General features: G+C 50.8%; 1 protein-coding gene across 1 annotated transcript; it reads right to left on the bottom strand.

The window, feature by feature from the left end:
• Positions 1 to 169: 169 nt before the first annotated feature.
• Pvalb (parvalbumin) lies at positions 170 to 15096 on the bottom strand. The gene is made up of 5 exons (XM_034516835.2): positions 14998 to 15096; positions 12768 to 12835; positions 11243 to 11375; positions 9967 to 10076; positions 170 to 396 (listed from the first exon to the last, which is right to left on the bottom strand). The coding sequence occupies exons 2-5, from the start codon at positions 12826 to 12828 to the stop codon at positions 368 to 370; spliced, it is 333 nt and encodes a 110-aa protein (XP_034372726.1). The 5' UTR covers positions 12829 to 12835; positions 14998 to 15096; the 3' UTR covers positions 170 to 367.
• Positions 15097 to 21565: the final 6469 nt, after the last annotated feature.

Genomic DNA, 21565 nt, shown 5'->3' on the forward strand with positions numbered 1-21565 from the left:
TATCTTCAAGATGGACGGTCCATCACCCCCATCCCCTTGTGGGAAAGGTACAAAGATTGAATGAGGTGGCCCATGTGAACACTCTGTACTCTCACTTTTTTTCTAAGATACCCTCACTGCCCTCAGAAACACGTGCCAAACCAATACCCTACCAGGCCTGGGTCCTCCCTACATTTATCCAATTGGTACAGCCTTTATTGTTTCTCCAGCATTTTCCAGAAGAATGGTGTCATCCGAGGGCCATAGAGGATGGGGGGAGTAAAAAATAACATAAAACAAACTGAACAGAAACTCAGGAGGGCCGCAAGAAGAGCTGAGATGGGGTGTTGGGGGCGGAGAGGTGGGAGACCCAAGCAGTCAGCGCCACTTAGCTTTCGGCCACCAGAGTGGAGAATTCTGCAAAAGAGAAAATGACACACTGTTATCACCAGCACTCATCCACGCCTCTGCTGTGCGCCTGTTATCTTAAACCCTTCATGTACAGTGTCTCCTTGGGCTTCAGCTCACCAAGTTATCACCAAGCCTAGTCTGCGGATGAGGAAATGAAGGCTCTGAACCCGGCAGATTCTTTGAACAGCAGCTGTTTGAACCAAGAGGTCAGAGTAGACATAGAATTTGCCATTGTTGTCTCTGAGAACCCCCTGAAGTTCTGGCCCACCAATTCCTGTCACCTCTAGAAATGCTCCTTTGTGAGGACAGTGAAAGGTTTAGGCCCTTCCTGGAGACATTCCTAGGATGCTTCTGTCCCTTCTGCATCCATGGAGGGAGGCAGAGCCAATTCCCTGAGTAGATCCAGTGATGGATGAAAGACCAGTGTGAAGCAGCTTTGAAAAGCCACCAAAGGATACTGGGAACCCCCCTGAAGTCAGCTCTGTCAGCCCAGTTTGAGTACAGGACATGGGTGTATGTCACTCTTCACGTGTCACCCTGTACTGAGGTTACATAAATGTTAACCCCAGGGAGGCTGGGAGAAGGACAAAGGGACTCTTCCTGCTACTGTCACATTGTGCAAATATAAATAATGCTTTAAAAATTCAAATTGACCCCAGCAAGATCAGCTGTACCATGCAGCTGTCCCAGTCCTGGTTCTATGAGGAGACAAAGCCTGAGACCTGGGAAACAGACACCACACCTCCTGACCTTAAGGCGGTGTCCCTGGATGTGTAGTCCATGCAGGTGAAGAAGCTCCTGAAATCTCAGAAGGCTCCTAGACTTAATGGTGAGAGGAGTTGATAGGGACTCAAACATTTAAAGAATCTCCCCAGGCCGGGGTCAATGAACCTGTCTCAGCTATAAGCCCCAAGAGCTTGCAGGACTGGAGGGAGGGGTAGTTCTCTCAATCTGTCTTTATCCTGTTGTTAGAATTCTCATTAACACTGTCTGTGTCATCCATGTTGACAGTCTTCGAGGAATTCACCAAATGTCTACGTGGGAAGAATCCAGGGAGTGTTACCTCATGGAATTCTTATAACTACCGTGGACAGACAGACACACTCTTGCTTGCATTTTACTGGTAGGGAAACTGAAGCCCTAGAGCTTAGCTTTAACGTGGTCACACCCACTCTCAGAGTCTTTCTTCCTGGGGAGATTTGTGACCTCTGTTAACGTAAGTATAGAGTGACAGATGTCTTGGTTCAAGTATCGCCGCTGCTGGCTCTAGCACACTAGCCCATTTTTATGACGTCACAGCCTTAGCACAGCAAACTACATGGTCTTGTTTATGTTCTGGCTTATTTTCTTCGGTCCCCCTACCCCTGCACCATTTCTCTGCTTCATCTCTTTCCCAGTGGCCTAACACTCTTCAGGGGACAATAATTGGACATTGAGTGACTGGAAGGGGAGTGGGGGGGGTGTGAAGGGTGGCACAGATGATTCCCATTTTACAGATAGGAAAACAGAGGCTGAAGCAGTTAGGATCAGATCAAAAATAAAGGACAGGGCAGTCATTTGTCCTCTGGCCTCATAAAGTTCCTGTGTGAACCCTCATGACCAGGCCAGCGGCCCAGATCCTGTGAATAAATAAAATTCCCCAGTGTTGCTCACAGGATATCAGAGGGGAGCAAGGCTTTACAGTCACACTAGGGATTGTGGGCTCCTGACTGCTCCTCAGCAAGACTCCTCTCATCTCCTGCCGGTGAGCTGGGATCAGACGAGAGCTACATAGGATTGGGTGAGGTCTAGACAAGATGGGGGTACAGCCAGTGTTGGAGGACCAGGGGTATTGCTGAGAGCTCACCAGAGTGGGCTTCTGGGCTTTGGGGAGCTGGACCTGGGAGGTTTCCAAAAGCCTAATGCATCAGATCAAGGGATCTTCTGAGAGTTTGCTCGGATGTCCTTAAGGCCACTGAGCCTGGCTTTTAGCAGGGAACACAGGATTCTAATTTTATCCCCCCCTAGAACCGTGATCAGGGCACTGTAGACAAACTGAAAGCAGGGCCAGTGTACTTCAGGACTTCCTGACTGCCTCCAGGCAGCGCTATTAGGAACTGCCAATCAACTAACAGCTTTCTGTGCAAAGGTCTCCTCTAAAACGTACCCTCTTACCCCAAAGAAGAAGCAAATGACAAACACAGAGACCTTGGAAGTCTAAGTCAACAGATTTGTCAGTCGGGTCCCAGAAGCAAACCAGGTGTAGGACGGTGGAGGTGGGGGTCTGTGCTCTGTCATCCTCTTGGTTCCCTGGACCAGATGTTTCCTCATCCCTCCTGTCCCAGCTGGAAAGGGTCCTTCCTGGTCTAACTTGGCATTTGGAGCAAACAGGGAGGGGGCGGGGGTGAAGTTCCTCTCCTTGCAAGTTTGCCTAGACTCTCCTGCCCCCATTTCCTCATCTTTAAAATGGAGCCCAGGAGTCTAGCTGCTTCTTGGCGGTGTTCATCCCCGCTACCACCACAGTCACAATTCCCCATCACAGGCCTAGTGCAGAGAAAGCCCTCAGCTCCTGGAAGTGCTGTTGTCAAGTCACTTCTATACCTCAAGCCACTAGACCAACCCACAGATGCCCAACTGCTCCCTGGCACAGCAAAAGGGATCTGTAACCTTCCTCTGTCCTTATCACTCCCATTGCTAGTGTGGGTCATCACCTGTCCCCATCTAGGCACCTGCCCATGACCTCGAAGCCACCCTGACTTGTATTATTACTGGCTAGGTAGCCATGGGCCACCATGCTGCCTGTCTGAACCCCAGGGTTCTGCTTTGTGAAGTGGGAATAATGCCAACTCACACAGCTTCCCTGAAGAGCAGCCAAGGAAGGACACAAGAGCGCTTGGCACATAGGAGAGGGTGGCTTTTGGTAGCATTTGGTAACGCCACCACCCTTGGACCTCCACAGCACATCAGGCAGTGGTGTAACAACCTCTTTCAGCAATCCCTCAAATAAAGGTCAAGCAGGATGGAGTCAGACCATCTAGGAAACCCAAACACCCAACGGCCAACCTGGTGTAACCTCCTGACACAATCCGAGTTAGAACCCCACCTCAGTCTCCTCATTGGTAAAATGGGGACAGCTACAAGGTAGTGAGAAAGACTTCGTGGGACGCAGATGAGAGGCACCTGGCTCGCTGAATGAGCACAACCAAGTCAGTTACAGATGAGGTGCAAAGAACATGGCTTCTTTAGGAAAATCTAGAATGTTCTCCTGCAAGACATATAAGAACAGCACCAGCCCCAGTGTCCCCCACCCCCACCCTGAGGACACTTTCTGTTATCTTCCTTGTCCAATCAGAAAGAGAGGAAGACACAAGGGAGCATAGCAGGAGGGAGGCAGGGAGGTCAGGCCATTCTGCTCTTTCCCTTAGGAAACTGAAATTAGCCTAATTAGGGCTGCCCCAGTCCTGGGTGCTGTGGGGATGGGACAAATTTAGAAGCTCTTGACAGGTGAGGCCAGCAAAGGCTGATAGCCCCAAGTGAAATTGAGACTCAAGGAGTCAGCGTCTGGAAGGCCTGCCTTCCCTCTGTTCTGATGACCATAGCAAGGGCTAGCTCCTGGTTTATCACCTCACCTCGCCTCAAAATAGCTACGGGGCTCAGTTTCTTATAGATGGGTGCCGCAAACAGGATCACTTTCTCCTGCTGCAGAATGAGGAGGCAGGGTCACCTGGGGTCAAGCCAGCAGCCACAGGGAGGTGGCATCAACAGTCTCAGGGACTCTCTCTCTGCCAGACCGGTCCAGCTACCTTATCCCATTTCGTCCTCCCAGGCTCTGATCCTCGTGATCTAAATGGGGAAACTGAGGCTGGGTCTCAGCCGTGAGGAGGCTAACGGAGGCTTGGCTGGAGGCTGGCTGCATTTCTGATCAAAGACTGATTGGAACAGCCCTGCATCTGACTCCAGCTGCAGCCTTAGCAGTGGAAGGAGAGGAGTAAATGGAGAGAGGACGTCTTGTTCCACTCTGACCGCTGCTCCATTTTTCAGGAGGCCGGTTATATAAGTAGTGCCGTGTCCTCTCTCTGCTCCATCTTATCTAGCGCAGCATAAGGCCAGAGCTAGCGGAAGTCCGCCCGGGAATAGAGGAGCAGATTGCTAAGTACGGAAACATTTATAACTCCAAACGCTCAGCTCGGCGTTGGGGAGGAAGCATGTGCAAAGGAGATCCAGGTCGCACCCCAACAAGGGCATGCCCTGGCCCTCAACATTCACTGGGCCTCAGTTTACACACCTCTCAGTGAGGACTGTGGCCCTTGTCTCCTGGCCTCTGGAGGCTGCTGTGAGGGTACAGTGAGATATGACCAGACACTGTCCACCTCAGGGCTGTGGGCTGTCCCTCATGGGTACCCTCATATCAAGTCCCACGGGAGCAGATCACAGTGAGGCAGGGGTCTCCTGTCCTTCCTGCCCTGTCTCCCCCATCTCACGCTCAGTTCCATTTCTGTGTGGATTAGGATGTAATTCCTTTTAAAAAGAGGAGCAGGGTGGCTTATAAAGTCAAAGCAAGAAGGCCAAGAGGTGTGTATTTACACCAACTTTGTAGATGAGGGAACGGATGCCCAGAAGGTGGAAAAGCCAGGCTGTTTTGGGGTTGGTGTCTATGTACAGGAAGTTCTGATTCTCACCGCCTGTGACACATGACCATCACTACCCCCGACCCCCAAGTAGGCTGCCAAGGACTTTGCCAGAAGGAAACAGAAGGGCTCCATTCCTATAACAACAACAACAACAACAACAACAACAACAACAACAACAACTACGTTTTCAACCAAAGGAGAAAACCCAGAGCACAGGCGCTGGAAGCTGCAGCTGGCAGAAAGCACAGGCAAGCAGAACCGTCACTGGTCCTGGGTCACAGGTGGAAGGATGCCCAACTGTGAGGCGTGTGGTGTACAGATCCATCTAAGACTCAGTGGGCAAAGAAGCAAGCTCCTATGCTTCCCAAGGCTCAGTTTCTCTGTCTGCACAGAGAACAAAGCTCTGTGGTGAAGCTCTGTGGGGTCTGAGCTGGATTGGGGAGACATGGCTGTAGCGCCCCGCCCCGGCACACAGGAAGCAGCTGGCTGGATGCTAACCTCATCCCTGTCTGGTATGCATTCCTTGCATATTGAGTGTGGAAAGCCAGGCTGGGGACACACTTTGTAGAGAAGTAAATAACACAGGGTCCTGGCAGAACCTCCAAGCTCAGCCCTCCTGAGGGGTCCCTGGTACCACATAACCTTCTATGTTTTGTGGCTTCACTTGTAAAGGGGATAGCAACAGCCCCTGTTTTCTAGAATTACCGAGAAGCCCCAGTTCTGTGGGGTTCCCTGGTCCATCAGCACTACCATGTAACTTGTTAAAATTGCAGGCACTTGGGCCCCACTCAGGAAGCAAACATTTCTGGGTGGGAACCAGAGGAACCAGCCCAGCCTGAGATCCATGGCTGAGAAGTGGATGCCACTGGTGTATCTGTGTCTGGACTTCAGGGCCACAGCTGGGCTGTTGCCCCTCCCCCCTTGTGGTCTCTCTCTCTCTCTCTCTCTCTCTCTCTCTCTCTCTCTCTCTCTCTCCTTTTCTGCTTCCCCTCCCCCTCCCTGCTGGGTCCCAGCCTTTTAGGGTGGCCACTAGCAATTGATCACATCTATAAATGCCTTTAAACTTCCTGGAAGTAGCTGCCCTAGATACCAGAGTCTGAAGGAGCGTTGCTATAACGGTGTCTTCCTTCTCCCTTCCTGCAATCGGGCTCTTAAAGAACCACAGAAACATCATTCTCTTTGGAGAGTCAAGAAGAGTGGAGGAGAGCAGCCATCGCTGGCTCTGCACTTCCAGAGCACCTGTGGCTACAAGCCCCTAGCCCATCAACACGCCCCCCCCCCCAGCCTTCTTCTTGGTGCTGGGTTGAGAACAGAAGAAGGGAAAAAGAAGATGCTTTAGGGACATCCAAGCATGGTGGAGAGAAGCAAGCCACAAGGTAAGGATCTAACGCCATCTATGTTAGGTGTTCACTAAACTCCAACCACATCCCAGGTGTGGAACAGGAAGCAATAGCCATTGCTGCAAGCAAACAGACCTCCACACTCATCTTGCCCATCTCCCTCTTCCTTGCCTCCGAGCCCCACTATCCCTGCCTCTAAAGTGGGAGCCCTAATGCTATCCACGTCACAGGCAGCTGAGAAGTCAGTGGAGGACAGCGCTGAGGGCCTCACGGCTGAGGCCAAGTCCCGATTCAAGGTCTTTCGTGCAGTGGAAGAACCTCAGAGACAGGATGGGGATCTAGCCTTGGTTCTAAAGACCAGGGTGGGCACTGTGAATTGCCTGGGTCCACCAGAAGTTGAAGCATCCTCAGGCTGGAGGTGAGGCTCAAGATTCTCTGGTCACAGAAAATTCTGGGCCCCAGAGAACTCTATCTCCTCCCATGGCACTCTTGTTTGGCATCAATCCTTCTGAAGCTGGGTTATGGAAGGGGGGGCATGTGCACCTTCACAAGGCAAGCACAGGCTAGGGCCCTCATGCCACAGTGCCACCCTCGAACCCTCTCTCGTCCCTGCTGTCCTGCTCCTCCAGGACCCTGAAGTGCTATGCAGGCTGCACAGCTTGGTTTAGGCCTCCACTGTGCTGTCAGATAGACTACGGTTGAAGCCTGGATCTTGAGCATAGTGTGACCCTGGCCTCCTCGAGCTGCCTTTTCTGGATGGATGTCCCTCTGTCATCCCAGGAGAAAAGGAGATAACACCACACAGCCCAGCTCCAGCCTGGGACATACTACATGCCTAAGGAGTAGCTCTTGGTCAATCCTGGCAAACCAGTCTGAAAACCTTTCCTAACCATCCCTGCCTCAGTGGGTTCACTGGTACTAGGATCATGCCTGGGCCTGTCCCTGCCTGCTGGATCCTGACCTGTAGTATGCTAGCCTCTGGCTTCCATGTCTCAGCTGCCTGGACATGGACCAATGTACCTAATACCAAATCTGGAAATCTGAAAGCCATTCAGGGCCATGGCCACACTGTGTGAATCCAAAATCCAAAAATGTCTGGGATTCAGTACACCTTTGGTCCTGGGCTTACTGAATGACCGTGTGTGTGTGTGTGTGTGTGTGTGTGTGTGTGTGTGTGTGTGTTGTGTACACAGGACCATACTCAGAACATGTACAGTACATCATGAACAGTACATAGTACCAGTCATTTGGTACTTACTAAATAAGCTCTGGGCACTGCCTTCAATGATGCCATGTTTTCATGGGTGTTTTACCCATGAAGCCGCAGCTCAGGATCATAGGCCTGCTGTTCAAGGATTCCTTATCAGGACATGGTGCTATACCCTTGTCCTAATTATGGGTATTTTGCCTGTAGGTACAGATATGTGCACCACATGAATGCCTGGTGCGATGGATCCCCTGGAACTGGAATTATAGACAGGTGTGAGCTGCCATGTGGGTGCTAGGAATTGAACCTTGGTCCTCTAGAGGAGCAGCCAAGGCTCTTAGCCACTGAGTCTCTCTCCAGCCCCTGTCCTAATTATCTTTATTTTATGTGATGGTAGGTCATTTGTGAAGAGCAGAAAGGAAGTGGAGTGTGGGAGTCCTGACTTTCCCCTCAGGCAACAGGTGTTACTAAGTACTTGCTGAAACCCTTTCAGGGCCATTGCCACACTGTGTGAGCACTTCAAAATCCACTACCCTGATGGTAGGGTTTGCATTGCTTCTTGGCAACTGCCTATGAGTCTTTGAAAGAGTTTAGTTGGCTCTATAAGACCCAATATGGCCGAGGGCCAGGGAGGCAGGAGGGAACCAGGTCAAGAACTGCTTGCCCTGGTTTTCTTCTTCACTTAGGTTGGCAGGGAGCAGCCAGCTTGAAGACCCTGCCTCCCATCTCCGAAGACCCAGCTCCGAGCTGCATCTCAGAAATGGGAGTAGGGGCAAACTGAGTTGCAGTGGAAGCCATGCTTGGCATGGATCTGAGAAGACAGGGGTATGAATGCAGCTGCCAGCAGAATCACTAAGAGCTGTCAAGCCGCTAAGAGCCTCTCCTACACTTTCTGCTCAGGTCTCTTAAGAGGTCCCTTCTTCCTGCCACCCAAAAGAAGAACAGCCATGTCCCGTGGCCAAGGCACGCCCTGCAGCTGAACTTCATTCTTGCTTTCATTAAAAATCTCTTTCAAAGTTTCGGAGTCCCTTCGGAATCTTGCACTTTGTCCAAAGCAATCTGTGTCCACACCACTTACAGGACTCAACATGAGCTCCTGCCACAACCCATGTGCCAGGCAAGAGAACCCGGGTATGGGCAGGGGATGTGTCCAACGTCACTTGTGATGAGGAGCCAAAGCAAAGTGAGTGTGGGAGTCAGGACTTTCAGCTCATCATCAGGTGATTTACTAAGCACTTGCCTCAATTCTCCGATAGACCCTGGGGGTTGAAGTGCAAATGTTATCTAGGCCCCTCCCCCCACCCCATTTTTTTTTTTTTTTTTTAAGTTAACAGGCACACAGAAGGCACTTGCTATATACTCTACCTGGTCCTGTCCTAAGCACTTTACATATTAGCTCTCTCCTCCTGAGAGAAAAGCCATCATTCCCCCCAGAGATGAAAGTGCTGAGGCCTGCCAAGGTTATATGACTAGAAAGACCCGAGAAAGGCTGGGTGGGGTCTGAGCCCCAGAGGCACCTAAATACAGTTTCCTTTTGTGTTGGCAGAAAGGGCCACCATACAAGCATGTGGCAGAGCACGCCGCTCAGACACATTCAGACTAGACTTGAAAGCCCTGTCACCCCATGTCCTAGCTCTCTGAACCACGCTAAGGCCATGATCACCCTGTTGGGTCACGAAACTAAGAAAGCTGACAGTTCTGGCATGTGCCCCACAGATGCCAGACAGGTTGACCAAATAAGGATATGGGGTAGTGGGCCAGCAGGCCTGTGCCTGGGCTCAGCGCAAAGCTGCAGAAGAGCACATCCTAACTCCCAGCTGGGAGTTGGGTGCTGGTCGGCAGTTCTTTCCTGGCTCTCCTACAATGATGGAAGGAATCTGAATGAAGCCAAAAACTTATCTGAGGTTACAGGACACCAGGGTGAGATTCGGGGCAGGGCAGTAGATAAGGAATTTCCATTCTTGGAATCTGATACAAGGGCCTGAGGGTCCTAGGGGGATCAGTGGGCCTATCTCCTCTGGTTGCAGACATGAGCCTCAGGCCCAGAGAAGGACAGACACTGCCCAAGGTCACACAGCCAATGTAGGCAGATCCTGGATCAGAAACTAAGCAAAAAAAAAAAAAAAAAAAAAAAAAAAAAAGTAGGGAAATTCTCCAATTTTCCCTCCCACATTTCCTTACCCAAAGGGAAAGTGGGAGTGTGGGAGGGGGAAGCATTCCTTATGGGTTGTTCGAATTTTGGAAAACAGACATAGCCAGGTTTCTCTGCCTGGCAGACTTGGACTTGGCAGAATTTTCTGACCTATGGGTTTTTTCTTTTTTTTCTCCTTATCTCCCATTCCTTTCAACAGACCAAATTTTCAACAGCCACATACCCCAGAGTCCCAGCGTTCCCAGAGTTATGGTCACGGCTACCCACCTTCAACCCCAATCTTGCCGTCCCCATCCTTGTCCCCAGCGGCCAGCAGCGTCTTTGTTTCTTTAGCAGACAAGTCTCTGGCATCTGAGGAGAAGCCCTTCAGAATGAACCTGGGGGAGAAAAGAGAGGAAGGAAGTCAGGTCAAGGTCACTGGCGGAACCTCGTTGGATGGTGGGCTGGCATCCTTACAAGGTTAGGGAAGCCGGGACAGGTGGCAGGTGGTAGTAGACCTGTGTGCAGCTGGGTTGGCCTGGTGGCATGTTCTGGCTTGCCTTGGTGGGTGTGGGATGGGTGACAGCCCTCTATGCAGGGTTGACCCCAGTTTTGGAGACACTTGCCTTTGTCTATCCAGTAAATATATAAAAACTGGGGTCACCACAGTGGTTGTAATAAGCTTTCTGTGTAAATGGGGAAGAGGGCAAGTTCCCACAGACAGATCTCCTGCTCATGTCTGATGGAGTGATGGGCACCCAGATGGAGGAGGCAGAGGAGACTCGTGCCTCCTACCGCGGTGAAGGAAGAGTTAGGAGGCTCCCTAGAGATGATGAGGAGCACTTAGCATGCACACGTACTTGTCAGGCATACGTAAGTAGATGAAAGAAGGTTCTAGAAGAAGGTGCCCTTGGGGTAAAGTTTGGAGGAAAGACAGGATAGGCTGAAGGGGTTCCTACTTAAAATGCATCTCCGAACACCTTCTGCCTCCTGTTTCTAACAAAATTCAAAACAGTCTTGGCTAGAAAGCAACAGAAGGCACAGCTGGGCCATCAGATACAGACCAGGTGGCTGAGGAGGGTTAGGGCAGAGGGCTCTCTGCTGATGCGGGTTTACGGTCTCCTCTGAGCTTGGCTCCAAGGACCCTGAAGATCCAGAGCTGCCTCTGCCTCCCTGGCTTACCCAGAAGTTGCTTAGCTGCAGTTCTGGTCCAGAAGCGTGGGGTCTGCAGACCAGACCAGTGAAGGTGCCTTTCAGACACACGGAAATCAATGACACTCTGAGGAGACTGTCTCCTGGCTTTGCTTGCGGTGGGAGGCAGCCAGAATAAGTGCTCCTTCACTGGTATTAAATTATTAAGTAACTCCATTCCATTAGCGATATTAAGTGGCTATAGTTTAACCTAGTTAGCTGCACTCTGGGCTGAGGGTTTGACCCTCTAGGAAGCGGGAAGTATCTTTCCCTGGTACCTGGGGCATTGCCCTGCAGAGACAAAGCAAAGCCTGCTTGCTAGGAGGGGTAGATGGGAGCTTGGGAAGTTATCACCAGCCCCCCTTCGATTTACCCCAACTCATCCTCCTCAATGAAGCCACTTTTGTCTTTGTCCAGAATATGGAACACCTTCTTCACATCATCTGGGCTCTTTTGCTTGAGGCCCACCATCTGGAAGAACTTTTTGTGGTCGAAGGAGTCTGGAGCTGTTGGGGGGAGGGAAAGAGGAGGTTAAAGAAGGATGGGGGAGGGGCACTGGGAAAGTCAGGGAAAGGATATTGTAGCATTTATTAAAGGGCACCCCTGCATGGTTGTGGGGGACAGGAGGGCAGAGGGAGCCCAGCTAGGAAAGGATGCTCTGCCCAAGGTCGGACCTTCTTGGTTCCCCCATCCACACACTGAGGAGCCACACGGAGAATGTTGGCCTTTCAAGAACTGTATTTCTATGAAGCCTTTTGGGTGAGGGCTGGGTGGGCTGCGTATGGGCACGGGGTGGATGGAAAAGTAGCTTTCTCTCATGGCCACATACTGTTGTTAGAAAATCAACTCTGAGAGGACACATTTCTGTCAAGGTCACATCATGGGAGGGGGAGGGAAGGACCCAGAAGTCCTGCACAAACTCCGAGACCCATTTCAGCGGCTGAGGCTGGGATGAAGGACTTCAAAAAAACTCAAGCTGAGTTTCATCCCAAGGTGACAAGCTGGCTCAAGGCACTGTGAATGGGTTATCCAGTGCTCCAGGGGGAGGGGGCTCCCTGTGTGAGCCTGGAGGAAACCGAGGCTATATAAAAAAGCAGATGGGAGTGGCTCTCAGTACAGAAACTCTTAAGAACTATGGTCTTCCCTCAGCATGGAATTGGAGGGAAAAAAAAAAAAAAGCTGTTTTGTCCTCTTACACACCAAGGTGGGGCACCGAGACCTGAGGTCATCTCAGATCTCATTCTTCCTGTGCTGAACTGGGTGACCTTGTACGTATTTCATCCTATCCCAGTCTGTTTCCCTACCTGAGTGACAGTGAAGAGCATCAAAGCTCTTCAGGCAGAGGAAAGAGATCACACAGCTGAGTGGGTACCCCTCTCTTGGACTACCTAAAAGGATTAGATGCTGGGGTACTGATGGGGAGCTGTGACGGGCTGACCAGGCTAGGTGCCTGATGCAGAAAGGTCACTGTGCCCTCAGGTCTGTCCTGGGAGGGGATCTTCACCGATGGGTTACCTTCCAGGAAAAGTCTTGTTGGGGAGGGGGGTAGAGGAAAGGGGTCTCTTGAAGAGAAAGCTCAGGCTTGGGGATCCTTCTACACTTCTCAGAGAGGAAGCCTGGGCTCTTGTTTCTTCCCACCCTGGTCTTAGGGTTTGGTCCTGGACCCTCGTGAATCCTCCCGGAGAGGCCACTCTTTCGCGCCCTCAACTTTGTGTGGCTCAGTCAAGGAGCACAATTCGTGCAGCTCTTGGAAAGCAAAGGACCAAGGAGCCAACCCAGAGGATGGAGACCGGTGCGTGAGGGAAGAAACTGGGAAGGCTTCACAGAGGGATGCGGGGTGCCCCAGGAGCGGGAAGAGGGCAAGGGGACAGGGCTGGGCAGGGGAGTGCACTGCTCACCAGCAAAGGCTCCTATCGCCTTCTTGATGTCCTCAGGGCTGAGCAAGTCTGTCATCGACATCCTGCAACTGTTTGAGCGGGCAGAGCAAGTGCGAAAAGATTAAAAAGTGTTCTTCTCATCCTTTCTGCTCATATGACCAGCGCTGCAGTGTCGCGTGCCAGGCGCACGCCCGCCCCGTCCTGGCTCCGCGCCAGGGGGCGCCCGGCTCCGCGCACAGCTCAGCAGCTCAGTCCCGCCGGACCGCCAAGCCGAGCGGGGCCACACGCCCATGGGGTCCTACGCATTTGGAAGGCTCAACTAAGACTCCACCACCAGGGGCCATCTCCAGATCTAAGAGGCCACCAGCAGAGACTGGAGAGTTCTGCTGTTGTCAAGGGCATACAGGAGGCAGTGAGGCTCCGATCTGGGCAACTCGGATAATGTCCTCTCGCTGGGAAAAAAATGATTCTGACCAGCCTCCACCCCAGAGGGGAGCCTTGGCTTTGCACTCATTGTCTCTCCAGTTGTCTCCAGTTGCCTCCTGTCCTTTGTCCTGGATGCAAATTTATGCCGCGAAAAATCTGAATGCTAAGAACTTGAAACCTAAGCCGCAGGACCCAGGGAGGAGGTAGACTATCCGACCTACCGGCAGAGGCTCTCTGTCTGGGCTCCATCCCTCACCTGACCACATTCTGAAACTTGATTTGGTTTCTGGGAGGAAAGCGCCAGTTTATCTGTCAGGGACCCTTTTCTCACACTTTCTGGTCTCCAGGGCCACCACCACCGCTGAGTTGTGTTCTATCTGACTCCCGTTAGAGAGGCTAAGGTGAGGGAGGCCCCGTGGAATAGCTATCCATCTTTCAAGTTGGCCATATTTTGGGGATAAGGGATGGTACCATCAGACCATACTTTCTAGACTACCAGGTTTTGTGACCAGAGTATCATCTCTGGGAACCGGGACACTTTCTATCTCCTGGGAGCAGAGAACAGCGCCACCTACTTCCCTCAGGTCTCCCAAAGATTCAGACGGTGGCTAACAGCCTTCGAAGTGTACGAGCACTAGACATACACATAGAGTTCTAGATGTGAGCCACACTGGATCCCCCCATGACCTTGGGCTATAACCTTTATCTCAGGGCTGTGGCCTGCTTGTGCTGTGTTAAAGATGGGTGGATCTCTATGTGGGACCTGAGGCAGGTGGGCAGTGTCTGGGATGATGATGATATTGGGGACCGAGGGACAGCTTCCCAGCTGCCCAGTAGCTCAAGTTGCCTGACAACTTGCTGTCAACACCGTCTCCCCTGGCGGAGCCCTGGAAGGCTGCCCCTCCTGGAAACTTTAGGAGTGCCTGGCTCCAGCTGCTCCCTCCTGGTGAGTCAGCATCTTCGGTCCAGAGCCTGGCAGCTGGCTTCCAAGGCTCTTAGACTGCAGCCCCTGACTTCATGGCTCTGGGCATGAGGCTTCCTCCAGACTCCCCATCTGTCCTGGACCCTTCAGCTGCCTTAGCTCCTATGGCTCCTACCTCAGTTGACATAGTGGCCTCAGCTTCTGCCCCTTGTTCCCAGCTGGACTGCGAGCTCCAATGTGCCAGGCTTTTGTGCTGACAGTTCTAATCCAGGCTCTCTTTATCCTGTGGCCTAGTTACAGCATCTCAACTAAAGACCCTTGTGCTATCATGAGCCAGGAGTCTCTAAATGCCTAAAGACCCATATCGAGGCAGAGGCAGAGCAGGGTCAGCTTATTGGTGTGACTTGGTGTGCTGTAAACCTCTTAAATATCTTTCCTCATGCCCCAGCCTCAGTCTTACAAACTGAGCCCCATAATGGCTCTTATGGTAAAGGTTCTCACCATTTCCCCATTGTTCCTCCTCCTCCCTCTGTCACCAAGTCCCCAGCAGCTGAACCTCCCTCCCTGGCCCTGAGACAACCTTAGTGAAGCATGCATGATGTCAGCTTAGCCAATCAACTCGTCACCCATGTGCTTGCCTCACCCTCTGCTCTCTGCTCCCCGATGGAGCCAGTAGACTTCCGCAGATGTATGGCTCTGCCTTTCAGGTCCATCAGATGGAGAGCTGAGGTCCAGCCTCGGGGCAAGGATTTACTCAAGCCATCCAAGAGGCTGGGCGAGAACCCAGGAGTCCCATACTCCACAACCTTCATTTTGATTCTAGAGAAATAGCAGCGTGGTTGTCCCTTCCAATTGGCCCGATTCTGCCTTCTCCATCCTCCAACCTCAGAGGCTACCACTTACCTTGGAAGAGCAGAGGCCGGAGCCTATACAGAAAAGATGGGCTGGTGGGAGATCCTGTTGGGAAATGAGACTCGTGGTGGGACAGACACTTAAATAGTCTACAGCCCTGGCTATTTTGGGAGGTGGCGCTCCCCCAGCCCCTGGCCCCCTCCCCTTCCGGTGTCAGGTACTCCCCAGCCATGGTGCTGGGTGTCTGTATCACATTCACCCCCATCCAGGCCTATTGAGCCAAGCCTATTAATAACCCTTGGCCTCTACCTCCCTACAGCACCTAGCACCAAGGTCCAAGCAGGGCACACCTCTTGCATGAAGCCTTCCGTGATCACCTTAGGTGGTAGCCAGCCTTTGTTCCAAGTTTGCAAGAAAAGGAAGAGGGAAAGAAAGGAACAGGGGTTGCTTGGAATGAAGGGACTAAGCCAGGCCTCTTACACATACCATCTCCTTACCATATCCTGAGGCATTGTGGGTACCTCCTGTGGCAGAGATGTGTGAGTGGTGGGTCTGTAGCACACAGCCCTGGCACTGCTGCTGGGACCCAGGCTGGCACTTCCATGTGGTAAATCTGTGTGATGGAAGGAGAGGCATTGCCCACTTTGGGACAAGCCTCATCTTTAGTGCCTCAGTTTTCTTTTGTGTAACCCTGCTATATGGCATAAGCTTGAACTTGAAGGGAGCTGGGAACACTTGACAATGCCAAATGTCACTGGTAAGGGTGCTTTGGAAGGAGAAAGGTGCATCACTTTCATGGTTCCCAAGGGTCTCTGATATCTCAGATTGCAGATGCCATGCGAAGGCCTGAATTTGGAGACGTGTGGATGAATGGGTGAGTTTCACAAGAATTTATAGTGTCTGACATAACACCACAAAAGGCTCCTCTCCTCTCTGCTACCCTGAGTCAAACTTCCAGGTGTTGACGTGGTCAGCTCTGGGGTCCCATTCTTGGCAGTGTCTTCTGAGTTCCAGAGTCCCATGGAAGGTAGGAGATGAGGAAGCCCCACACCTCCCTCCCCACTGTTAGCTGAAAAGACTGGACAGTGGTCCACAGTGGGGAAGCCTGGCTGGGGCCTGGATGCACTGTGAAAAGAAATGTATCCAGTACACCAGGTGGACATCCTTGTGTGTTAGCATTTGCCTGTGACAGATACCAAGAAGACCATCTATAAGAGGAGGACTGGCTCTCAGTTTCAGAGGCGCCAGGCTCATTTAGCTGCCCCATTGTTACAGGCCTGTAGCAGGTAGAGCTTTGTGCAGTAGCATGACTCACCCCATGGAGGCCAAGGAGCATTGAGAACTAGAAGGAAGAGGCCATGTTAGATGCCCTTCAAAGGCTCACTTCTAGCCTACTGCTTCCTTCCACAGGTCAGCTACCTCCCCAACAATCCACTCACACTCTGGACCTTGGATGGAAGCGGGGACTAGGCCAGAGTCTCCCAGGTTAATCTCTTGAAGTGTTTTTTGTTTGCTTGTTTGTTTGTTTGTTTTTAAATCCTAGGGGCTATAGGTCAGATCGATGATCAAGATCAACAGCTCACAAAATAACTCATTTTTCCATGACTGTCTACAAAGGTTTTGAGTTCAGAGACGGCAGCTTCAGGGTTCAGGGAGAAAACACCAGGACTTGATTATAACTTGCATTGTATCTACAGCCCACTATGGCCAAGGTCAGATTGGCAGACCCAAATCCAACCAAGAGGACATGGCAGCCAGGCCTTTGTGTTGACTTGGGCACACCTTGGAAGACACTCAGGACACCTGGAGGGAGGTCAGGGCCTGGGTTCAGGGCTTCCATCTCATCATGGATGACTGGGAGTGGGAGTCATAGGCAAGACTGAGCTCAGGGAGACTGGACTCCAGCCAGGTTGGTGGAGCACTCTTGAGGAAGATCTTGACGAAGGCTGGTAAACAATTGCCTGGCCTGCAGGATACTGTGCGGGGCACAGTGTTCATCCTCATGTCTTCTCAACAGGTAGAAATGCCTTTCCCACTTAACTGACGAAGGAATAAGGCTCAGAGTGGCTGGTCATTTTGCTTAAAGTCACAAAGGCAGAAGTATGATTCAAACCCAGATTCCTTTGGATTCAATGTTTCTTTCTTTGTTGAATTTCTTTCTTGAATAAAAGCAATAGATGGCGCAGGGGCAAGCTCCACCAGAGGGAAGCCCTGGCAACCAGCATGTCCTTCTGTTCTGTAAGTAAGCAATGCTAGATGAACCGCATTGCCAGGGTACATTTATTGAGTGCCTACTGTATGTCTCGTGATCCAGGCATATCTCTTCACTGAACCCTTACCTAGAACTCAGAAATTTGAAGAGATAGAGTCTAAGAGATGTTTAGAACCTTGTCCAAGGCCACACAGCTAGAAAGCCAGTGTTGTGTCCTAAAGCCCGAAGAGGTGATCCTAAAACATTTTCCAGCCCTTCTGCTCCAAGTCCATGGTAATCCTGGCAGCCCTGACTATTTAGCCTAGTCAGTCTTTACAAGAGTGTAAATCAGAAGTTTGAATTTACCAGTGAAGACTTTTGACTCTAAATGACAGGACAGTGCAGTTCAGTCTGCCTTAAGATGAGGGGAGATTTGCCAGATCTATAAAGGTTCAGATATGGCTTGATCCAGACCAATAAGGATGCTCTTCCTCTGTATTCCCCAACCACACCTGGTGTTACACTGGCTGCCTTCTCAGACTGACATCCCTGGAGGGTTACAAAAGGGCAGTCCCCTGCTGCACTAGAAACTCTCCGGTCCAAGTTCTGTTGGAAAGAGGGAGTTGGTCTTGTGCTGGGTAGGATTGGTCTGATGGGGAAGGCTGGCATTAGGTTTCACTGGCTGTGAGGAGCTGGACAAGGTTCTCCATCACTGTGCAGAGCAGGGGAGGCCTGGGTCTGGGCCTCAAGGGACACTGCAAACTTAGAGGGTGAGGTGTGTCAGCACTGTGAGAGACTCACATGGAGAGGAACTGGCTCTGGATAGATGGGTGTGAAATCCTGGCATTTGGAGCCCAGGAAACAGTCACCGAGGAGGGTCCTGGAGTGGACAGCTGTGCAGGATAACGGAGGTCCCCTGAGAGGCCAGTGTCCTTGAGGACATCACACTTCTTGAGAATATTCTGAGACTCAAAGTGGCTTTTCTGGACTTGAGACCCCTCCACCCCAGTCGCCTACACCCAATAGACATTCTAAAGTCAGAAACCACATACAGTGGAACTGCCTTCCAGCCTCAGTGTGTGTGTGTGTCTGTGTGTGTCTCTGTGTATGTGTGTGTGTGTGTGTGTGTGTGTGTGTGCATGTGTGTTATGTGCATAGGTTGATGTCATGTGTCTTCCTCAATCTCTGTCCACATCTTTTGAGACACTGAACCCGAGGGCACTGCCTCACTGATTCAGTCAGAACAACTCTCCTGCAATCTGCCTATCCCAGCTTCTCTCCTAAAGCCATCAGATTTTTATGTGGGTGCTGGGAATCTGAACTCAGGTTCTCAGGCTTATGTGCCAAGCACTTTATTGACACTGCCATCTCCTCAAACCCTTTTTGTTGTTGTTTTTCTTTAATTAGTTTATTTTTTATTTTTATTTTTTTGTGACAGAAACCAGGTGTCTGGCACAAAGGCTGATGATGTATCCCCATACTATCTTGTCCCTTGTCCCTTCTATCCCTCAGATTTTAATAATTGCTCACAGCCTCCAGCAAGACACACTCATGCATGCTACACTTATACATATGTTCCCCAAACGAATCTCCTATTCTCTTTTCACAGATGAACAAAACTGAGGTTCAGAGAAGCCAAGTCACTTGTCCAGGCTCGCACAGCCTGGTCAATCATGCACACTTATGTCCAAAGCCCACTCTGCCTTCCAGTCCCTGGAGGGGGGCAGGAACCCATGTATTTGTGGGTCAGCACTCTCTTAGCCACTCTCTGCCAGGAGACAAGCGTTCAGCTGTTATCTTTGCTGGTGAGATTTCTTTAGTTCACGCTATTTCCACCTGCTGCGGCAGGGAACAGGATACAGAGCTGCTGCGGTCCAGGGCGCTGGCGGTAGGAGGACCTGAAGATCCAGTGATATTTGTGTGGTTAGTCCTGTGGGGTGACGTACATTAACTCAAGGATTCTCTGCCCCATTCCCAGCAGGCAGATCCTGAGCTGATGCCCCTCCCCCTTCCCCTTCCTCATGGAGGTCCAAAGCCCAGGATAGTAAGAAGAGAGCCCAGACCTGACGCTGTCCCTGAGTGACCTTGAGCCAGTCAGTAGGCCTCTCTTGGCCTCAGTGTTTTTGTGTATAAAATGGAGCTGGTTAGGGAAGCTGAGAGAGGCAGTGAGGCAGAGGGGAAAGGCATTTAGAGGTCATAAACTCCTAACATAGGACCCAGGAGGCTGAGGCAGGAGGACCAAAAGTTCAAAACCATCCTGGGATGCAGAGGACATTCAAGGCAAGCTTGACTTGCTTAACAAGATGGTGTCTCAAAATTAAACGCTTAAGAAAAAGGCATGTCCCCCCCACACACACATACACACACACACACACACACACACACACACACACACATACACACACACACACACACACACTCATCTCATCATAATCTTTTCTAACTTGCTCTCTAGACAAAGCCTGCCTTAAATCCCTGATCCTTCCACTGCTCTCATGTACTCATCTTATACACATAAACACTCCAAGCAATTGCCTTTTTTCAAATCACTGCTTTAGCTTCCTGTCACGGTAGTTGATATAATATTCAGTTAATTTATTTTCACTTTTCATTGCTATATTGTGTAAATGATTTAAAAGTAACCTGTCCAATTACTGATGTTTATTGTCTCTCAGATATGCTACTTTTAAGCTTATAATAAGTTTACATTATTCTATTTTTAAACATATGGAATATTGTATAATTGTCTTTCATGTACACAGTACTGGTAAAAATATACTCATTCTTGAATATAATGTTCTGAAACAACAACAAAAAAGGCATGGAGGTATTGCTCAGTGGTAGAGTATTTACCTAGTGTATGTGAGCTCTGAGGTCCCAATACGACACACAGATGAACAAACAGATCCCATGCCTGCTGGGAAGCGAGGACTCACACAAGAAGGGAGAACTAGAGAGTGGGAATAGTAGACAGGGCTGGGTGGTCTCAGAGTCACCAGGGCTTGGAAGGGATCAAGGCTTGGGCCAGAGAGATGAGCTAAGGGCCAAGAACACCAAGATGACAGTGTCTTTTGGCCACCTGAGTTCTTTTCCTGAAAGATCACTTGTCTCAAAAGTGCTCAGAGGAGTTGGGGAAGGTTTAGTCCATGCCAGGTATAGACTGGAGTTGTGCAGGAGACGGGACAGCCAAGGGCCTGGGCATGAACTTGGGAGGCCCTGGTACAATTCTGGTTATACCAGGGTGTCCTGGGTTAACAAGGCCATCCCCCAACTTGAGAGCACCTTCCTCACCCACCACCTCAGTCTCTGATTCTTTCATAACCCCCAATAAAGCACATCATGTAGCAAGATGGAGAAAAATCCCAAAGTGCTGTGGGTTCACATGTGTTCACATGTTTGCCTGTGTCTGTGTGGGTGCGTGGGGCAGCAAAAGCGAGCTTCCATTCATCTTTGGGGACTCATGTCTCACTTTCAAAATGACCAGCACCTCTTCTTCCACACAAGCTGGCCAGCTCCACCCGTACCCCACTCAGGGTATGTGTGTTCTCTCTAGGGACAGCACTTTTGTGAATCAGCATCACAAAGCCTAGGTGTCCCCACCTCCCACTGCAAAAGGAACAATTTAAGATTCACCTCTCACCATCATTGTGCCCAGAGTTATAAGCCAGATTGAGTCCTGTCCCCAAGTGTTGAAGTCCCAACACCTAAGACTTTCAATAGTGACTGTGTCAGGTGACAGGGTCTTTATGGAAGCTTTCAGGTTTACCAGAGATCATGTTAGTGGGTTCTGGTCCAGAGTGACTTGAATTATGAGAGAGAAGTGGGACACATGGAAGGAAAAGTGGGACACACAGAGGTCATGGGAGGTCACCAGAGCAACCTACCATCTGTCTGTGGCCATCTCACAAGAAACAACCTGCTGCACACTGATGATAGACATCTGCCTCCAGAGTGTGAAATAGCGCCCCCACCTGTCTAAGTATCCACACCTTCTCCATAGGGACCCCACCCACAGCAAATCATACCCAGTCGGTAATGTTAAGAGGCAGTCTAGGCTCATGAGGGAGGGGGTATCACAACCACATCCCCATGGAAACTCCTAATCTCTAGAGACAGTTTCTTTGTAAAAGTTTGTTGTAAAGAGGACAGGTATATTCTACTTAAATAAACAATGAAAATGGAGGGATCAGGAGCAGATGTTATCTCCAAGCCATGTACTCGTCTTATACACATAAGGCTAGTCCTGCATTGCCGAGAGCCATATAGTGTTTGGTGCTATGGGCTCTGAACATCTCTGGGAAGAAACGGGGGGGGGGGGGGCGCTGGGGCAGCTGGGAGCACCTGCTCAACTGTGGAGGAGGAGCCAGGGGGCTGGGGGAAGGAAGCAGAGCCTTCAGTGTTTAACTTTTGAGCCCGTTGAGTTTGAAG

This window comes from Arvicanthis niloticus, chromosome 13 (assembly GCF_011762505.2).
Source record: "Arvicanthis niloticus isolate mArvNil1 chromosome 13, mArvNil1.pat.X, whole genome shotgun sequence".
In the NCBI taxonomy this organism is placed as follows: Eukaryota; Metazoa; Chordata; class Mammalia; order Rodentia; family Muridae; genus Arvicanthis; species Arvicanthis niloticus.